The sequence below is a fragment of the Podarcis erhardii genome (assembly GCF_964252035.2).
Source record: "Podarcis erhardii genome assembly, chromosome: 6".
Classification (NCBI taxonomy): Eukaryota; Metazoa; Chordata; class Lepidosauria; order Squamata; family Lacertidae; genus Podarcis; species Podarcis erhardii.
Window position 1 is genome coordinate 30,755,638 of NC_138510.1, and position 7,767 is coordinate 30,763,404.

General features: G+C 41.3%; 2 protein-coding genes across 2 annotated transcripts in view; both read right to left on the reverse strand.

Annotated features, from left to right (window-relative positions):
- Positions 1-443, reverse strand: part of TOX2 (TOX high mobility group box family member 2) — a 269,513-nt gene extending 269,070 nt beyond the window's left edge. The window contains exon 1 of the mRNA XM_081866796.1: positions 422-443. The gene's annotated coding sequence lies outside the window, so the exon portion shown is untranslated. The remainder of the gene's footprint in view (positions 1-421) is intronic.
- An 814-nt stretch (positions 444-1,257) lies between these two features.
- Positions 1,258-1,692, reverse strand: LOC309344243 (histone H2B type 1-P-like; the record flags this gene model as incomplete). Its single annotated transcript, XM_081866491.1, has 1 exon — positions 1,258-1,692. The coding sequence occupies one exon, from the start codon at positions 1,690-1,692 to the stop codon at positions 1,258-1,260; it is 435 nt and encodes a 144-aa protein (XP_081722617.1).
- Between the last annotated feature and the right edge of the window lie 6,075 nt (positions 1,693-7,767).

Sequence of the window (7,767 nt, forward strand, 5' to 3'; positions counted from 1 at the left end):
AATGAAGATGGAAAAAGGTGAAACACAAGTAAACTTTATTCACATATGTATCGTTGCTGTTAAAGCTATTAAAATTTGATCTCCCAGAGAAAGCCAATTTAAATTTCAAGATCAATGATGTTTCACATTCAAAATATGTGAGCTGAGAAACTACACTTTGTTTTTCACATCCCACTTACCTGTGAGTAAGCCTAATTGAACTCAGTGGAATGTGCCTCTTAGTAGAGATGTATAGGATTGCATTGTCAACCAATTATCAAAATGAAAGTTAAAGGGCAGCTTGAAACATTTCAAACTGCAACTGTCACCGTTGCTTTGGATGACACATTTTGCATGCAGTCCACATCTTGTTAAAGTCAATGGCAAGTCTAATGGATCTGGATTGCACAGAGTGGTACCAGAAATGTGGAATTATTCTTACCTGAACATACTGAGGAAATCAGATGATCTCATCTTGACAGGGTCATAGCAATTAGAAGATTAACTTACGGAGGTCCAAAATGCAGGGGAGAGGCTTTTTTCATTTTCTTTTTAGATCTAAATGCTATAAGCAATTCATAAAGCAACAGGCATTACATTACTACACAATAAAGCAGCTCAAGATATTCTGCAAAAGCAGACTGTTCCATTGGCACCCAAAAATTACAGATTCAGACTCTTCCTACTAATAACAATGTTACCTCATTAAACACTAACCTCCCCTTATCTCAAAAATACTGGAAAAACACAAGACCCAAAATATTCAAAAATCCACTTTTTATTATAATGCCCTCAGAATAACAACTCACAATACAATTCTTCAGTTTTAAAGGATGGGAAATCTCTCACATCTCTAATACAAAAGAATGCATTAGCTCCTGTCCGTTCTGCATGTTATGATCTTTGATTCATAGACAATTCTCTCTCTCTCTCTCTCTCTCGCTTACATATAACATGCTTGTCTGTCTTTACCCATTATGGAAGTTCTCCCACTTGCTCGGGCCAAAGGGTGGTGGTGGAATGTTTGGCAAGGGCTTGTGAAGTTTGCTGCAGTGCAGTGGTACAGTTTTATATTTAACCTGAGCTCCACTGGTTCATCCAACTTTCCTCCTTCCAACTCCATCCCATTGTTGAAGAACTGCCATATTATGAGGGTTATATTTTCTTGGCAATATAAGATGGGGGTTTGGGGGTTTGGGGTGCTTCTGATATATTCCTCTCCCTTCTCCCTTTTTATTAGTTCTTCCTCACCCCAGGGTGAAGGGGAGGGGTTTTTCTTTAAGAGGCCTTCAGAAAGCGAGGGCCCCCACCTTTTGGGGTGCTTCCTCTGCATTTATTACATTTCCCTGGCATAACACTCCTCAGGGCTGTCCGCATTTCGATGAAGCCAATGCTGGGGCGATTCTTCTCCCTCCTCAGGCGCTCAGCTTCAATGGAGACCCATTTGTAGAGGTTCTTTACAAAAGAAATCATTATCCCTTTGGCCTTGGTGGTCATGTACATGTTGTCCTTTCGAAGTTGTTGCAGGGTCTTGGAATCATTCAGGGCGGGGGAGTTCGGCTTCCTTTTTCCAACCTTCTTGACCGGCTTTGGCTTTGCCTGCGCTCCACGTCTGAAATGGCACGTCTTCTTTACAGGCCGAGGCTTCCTACCCTTGAGCTGCTTTCTTTTCGGAAGTGGAATTCTTTTCTTCCCTCTGTATGCAGAAGGCATGGCTCCAATCTGTTGCCACTCTAGGTGCCTCCTCTACTATAAGTGCCTGGGGCTCCGCCCAACCTATTGGCTTATATACTGCCAGGTATGCAAATAGCAGAACATTTCTGAGCTCCGTGATTGGTTAGCAAGGACAAAGCCATTGGTAGTAACATTATGATGGTGCCCATGTGCCTCACAGTGAGGGCCAATGAAATATTCCCTCCCAACCAAAAAATGAAGGCAATTGCAACCCACACTTTCATTGGCTGTTAGAAGCATGATTATGACATATAGGCAGCTCTGACATTTTTTATGCAATTATAACAGTGTTGGTCTCTATGCTTCACCTTGTTTTTAATGGTCATCTATAACTTATTTATCTGTTATTTTAGTTCATTAAATTATCAACTAGTTTACAACTCATGATTAGATAAATGTATTTGTTCCACTTGTCAAAATGCATTACCCTCCACACCACTCTGTAATCTTCATGGCTGAAAGAGTCACAGAAACCTGGATGGATGTGAGCATCCACATTCCACAGCAGCCAGAAGTTCCATAATCATCAGATTCAGCACATGGTGTCTCCCACCAATACCTTGATTGGTTGTTATTCATTTTAGCCCTTAAAGGCCAATAAGACCTTCAAACAGAATGCTAACTTTATAGGAGATTGGTTCCTGCCTTGAGTATGAGATCAAAGACTTTGACTTGGATCCAAAGATCCAGGAAGGGAATGAGAAAATGCAGCAGCGCTATTCCACGAACTCTTGCTAGCAGAGGACTTGTTGCAGTTGAGTGCCACAGTTTATCCAAAATGCCATCACAGTAAATTAAACCATAAACAAAGAAAACATTTGCCTCCTGTGTATAAACTCTAGTGGGCCATTAAAGGTCTTGAGTCTGAGTCTGGGAAAAGTCATTCACAAATGCAGGAACACCTCTAGATTTGGAATCACTTTTCACCTGCAACATTCTTCCACAAAGTCAGAAGAAGCCCTTCTGTGAGCAGGATATGCTTTGTTTGTATTCCTTCACGTTTATAAAATTTCTATTACATCCTTCTTTCAAAGAAGGTCACTGTGGAGCTCTGTACAGGAGGTTCCTATCACTGTCTTCCCAGCTTTTCCCATCAATATAATGTCTTCTGAGACCCAAGTTAATTTAGAAACAGAACCTCTTCATGAACCTCCAGACCATTCCCACTCCATCCCACAAGACACAGATAGTCTGTCCCCTGAACTGGAAGGCTCCATCCTGGAAAATAATCTCTACTCCCAACGGAAGGGTTTCTTACCCATATTTGCCTGTATAAGCAATTAAGGTATTTGAAAAATGAAATCCACAAACCAGTAACCATCTATTAGAAAAATTCATATTCTTTTAATACTTTTATCCTCAGGGCCACATTGACCTTTATGAAGTGTTTTTATCTCTTCTATATTACAGTGCATGTCTAACAAGATATGCTGAGGTGGGTAAGATATACAAGCAGTAGGCGGAATTTGCAGTCGTCTTAGTTTGGACTAAGGCTTAGCTGACACTACAATACTCAGAGTTTGTTACAAACATCTTTTGTCAACGTCAAAAATGCAACTGCTCAGTGTTCCTTTGTGAAGATATTCACATATTCATTTGCATTACTCTAGTTTGCTCTCAGTCATCTATATTTTATTGGCAAAGTGCTGTGATGTCAACCCCTTCACTGTAGGATCCCTGACTGGATGTTTGCTGATAGAATCATGTAATGTGCCACCATAAAAACATCACAGTTCCTACAGCTGGCATTATTGGTTTTGTAAGCAGAAAGGAGGAGCCGTGGCTGTGGTTCAGGACAGTGTGAAATGGGGGAGGAAAGCATCTGGGAATGTCTACTGATATTATGCCCTGTTTCTGAACTCCCCAGTGACACCTGGTTGGCCGGCATGGCAGGGGCGTGGCATGGGGAGGGCCAGGGGGGGCATAGCCCCAGGCGCATGGCTTTGAGAGGGCGTTAGCTAGGCACCCTCGTGCAGGGATCCTTGCTCTGTCCACCACTGGGGATCTCTGGGGCCCAGCCTTGCCACCGTCCCCCTGGCCCCCTCGCCAAGTGCTGCATCAGCTGGCCAGGCTCCCTGTTGCATGGGCGGGTGGGCAGGTGGGCAGTGCAGCCCTGTGAACCCTCTGTGCTCCACGCCCGCCTGGTGGTGGCAAAGGTTCGGCTGGTGTGGAGTGTTTTGCCTGGTGATGTGTGCATGCACTCGCCCCAGGTGCCAATAAAGGGTGTAACACCACTGCAGCATGGGAAGCAGAATATTGTACTAAATCAGGGATGGGGTTGTTGGGCTGGAGTCCTCTCATCAGCCCCAGCCAGAAAGGTCAATATTAAGGGATGATGGAAGCCACAGTTCAACATGAACTGGATGGCTACAAATTCCCCATCACTGGACTAAATTCCCCATCACTACAAATTCCCCATCACTGGACTAAAGAGTCTCCTTCTTTGGAGGTCTTTAAGCAGAGGCTTGACAACCATATGTCAGGAGTGCTCTGATGGTGTTTCCTGCTTGGCAGGGGGTTGGACACGATGGCCCTTGTGGTCTCTTCCAACTCTATGATTCTATGATTCTAAATGGATCTTCATCTGATCCAACAAGCCAATTCTTTTCTTCCATGTTGCTTCTTTAAACATGATTAATGTGAAACTAACCATTTTCACAGGCAAAACCCCTTTCTCCTGTTCATTATTTGCATTTATTAGCAGCATCCCCAAGAGCTCCCCACCCACCCAAGAAAGATGCAGGACCACAGACAGTGGGGAATTAAGGCTGAGCCCAAAGCAGAGCCTGTGGCCGTGTATTGGTGCTTTGTGCCATTCTCAAGTAAATGCAGGAAACAAATTCAAGTGATGTGCCCACCAGATGTACCATGTTACTCAGCATGCCAAGTGCATTCTTTCAGGGAGATAACCATTCCAGCAAGTCTATTTTTAATTTAGTTCCTTGATAGAACATTTAGCTGTTTCTGTTAGAGAAGAATTTTGTAATGGGATCCTATCATGTCTATTGGAAAGAGTTCCAGCCTCCCACTACTGAGAAGTGTAAAACTATTGGCAACATATGGCATCCCCATGGAGCTATTTAATTGCAGAAAGTGCTGCCAAGAGGTTTAAAAAAAAATTAAAAAGAACTCGGAAAAAAAGTTTTCTACTTTCCTCATTTTCCCATTTCAGCATCAAACATTCATACAAGCGTATTCACATTTCTACCTTCTTTCTAGAAGTAGGAAGAAATCAGTTGTCATAAATTATGCATCCTTCTGTGACTGAAGCTGAGCTCTTGAACTCTGATATACTGAAAGAGAAGGTACCTAATGGCAGATTCAGATGTGCAGTTGCCACAACAGTAGAAAATAGTTTGATACTATTATGCATTTTAGAGACCTTCTGTGAATATTCTATTTGGCTATGAAGTACTGTGTAAATGATGGGAATGCATATGTATGGATAATATTTTTTTACGTAAATTTATTTATTTATTTATTGACTTGGGGCAGTATCCATCTCACATGTCCCATCAGTGCGAGGATTGCTGCTTGCGCAATGAGACTCCCACCCCTCTTCTCCCCCTGTGCGTACCCTGCTCCACCTCCAGATCTTCTCCAGATCTAACAATTAAGCAGAATAAGCACGTGCTTATGGTATCAAGGGAAAGGGGGGCACCACAGAAATTTTCCATTGCTGTATTTTTAACATTAATGGTCACAATTTGTTCATTCATTTTCTCAGTTGAAATATATTTTAAATCCCAACAAACAACTATGCAACAAGACAGGCAGGATGCCTTATCTCTACTACGTATAGAAGCAGATGCGTTACAGAAGATTAGTTTTGAAGATCTCATCAAAGACTTTGCAATTAGAAAAAGAGAAGAAAAAAATTCAAATATAAATATATTGTTATATATTGCTAGAAGCTGCCCAGAGCAGCTGGGGCAACCCAGTCAGATGGGTGGTTTACAAATAAATAAATTATTATTATTATTATTATTATTATTATTATTATTATTATTATTATTATTATATTACAAAAATAAACATTATTTTCCATCTTACTGTAGGTTTTGTTTCATTTTGAAAAATAAAATTTTATTTTATGGTTTATTACTCTTTATATTTAGAATTAGGTATTCTAAGTGCTTTGGGCCTCTAAAAGGTCTTGATCAGGCCCTGGGGTTGGGGAAACCTTGGACAGATATAGGGGGTGCACCAGGGAGGATGCTTAAGAATGACAAGAATGCAAAATAGGGGGTCAGGCTGCCAACACAGATTCTGCTGTTGTTACATGCAAGAGTGGTGGGGGGGAAATCTTCAAGAGGAAAAGAAAGAATCCATGCTACTGCCATTGTTAAAGGTGAGCCCCAGCCCTGGGTAAGTGTTGGAGAGTTTCTTCTCCCACTGAAGAAATTCAATCAAGTGGGTCCCCCCCCCCCAACTTCTCAGCCCAAATTAGTGTGTGGATAATTTTAAAAGGCCATTTGCACACAGCTGTTTTGTATATGTAGAGCTAGGCACTGGCTCCCTGGTGGTGGGATATATTTGCATGCTAGTAAAATTTACCAGACATAAACATTTCACCGGCCATTTGCATCCATGACACAATGCTTGATGTATCCACGGCTTCTAATGTGGGAAATATACATCCAAAATCACCCAAAGGAACTGCAAGTGAAACAAATGATTTGATGAGTGGTATCAAAGCACAAGTGAATGGATTTGCAAATGGAAATGCAAACCATCCATGGTGAAACTTTAAATACATTTTCTTAAGAGGTTCAGAGCATGACTTCAGGTTTTGTCATGAAATTAAAACTATGCAGCAAAATCTTCCAGGGTTTTCAGGAGGACTAAACAGCTTTAAATCCAGTCCTGAACACAGCAGAACCCTGATTGGTTGGAGGTTTTACGTAATCAAGTTTCATGCTGGATTGTGGCGTTTGCAAATGCAAAAAATATGCAAAAAAATTTCTGCAATAATTAATTTCAATACTAAGTGGTACTTTCTCAATCCAGGATTGGGAGAAACAAGTTCAGTTCATGATGGACCCTGAAAATGAACTTTCAGTTTAATGCCATCCAGATAGAATCTCCAGGATCAATCTGAGCTGACATATGTAGGTTCCATTTATGTTATTGGCCTTCTTCTCTTTCTATGTTGCATGGATCATAAGATTGAAGATATGATTTTCCATAGGCATTACCAGATCCTCCAAGTGTCCCTATTTTCCAGGGACGTCCCTGATTTAGAGAAGCTGTCCCAGTTTCTGATCCAATCCCAGAATGTCCCGCTTTTCCTTAGGATGTCCCTATTTTCACTGGAGAAATGTTGGAGTGTTTGGCTGTGGCATAATTCATTATGGTGTGACTGTAGTCCATCTAACAGCAGAAGTTCCAAGTACTACAGAAAAAGATGCGGTCATTTTGATAATCAGCCATGGGAAGCTGGAAGTTGTGAACCGACAGAGTATCAATCAATCAATCAATCTCCTTTATCGGCATAGAAAAAGTGCATCGTATACATGGATCAGAACACAACACAGTTGACAAAACATAGTAGTAGATACTTTAGGATAAAACTGTCCAGACATCATGAGGTACGAAAATGGCTCTTAGGACCTATGGTGATGTAATTTCACGTCGTCACTCAAATCTTGCCACATTCTCCACAACGTCATTACTACAATTGTTCAGCAGATAAGACACCCTGGAAGAGTCAGTGCAATAAACCCCTTCCTTCAATAAGGGGGCCAAATACTTATCAAATATTTTTGCATAAAATGGGCAATAAAATAAAATGTGTGTGATGGATTTGACTTGTTTTGTGCCACAAGGGCAGTATTTTCAGAGTATGGGATTTTCAAAAATCTACCTTGCAAAATTGCAGACAGTAAGATGTTAAATCTTGTGAGTAAAATAGCTCTGCATACGTGGGGATTGTAAAGCTGGTGTAAATATGAAGTGTCCTGGCCAAACAAGAGTGGAATTCCCAACTCCAATGGGAAACAGGTTTTATTTGCTGTGCTGCTAAGGGTTTGGAATTCAATCTCTAGGATTCTG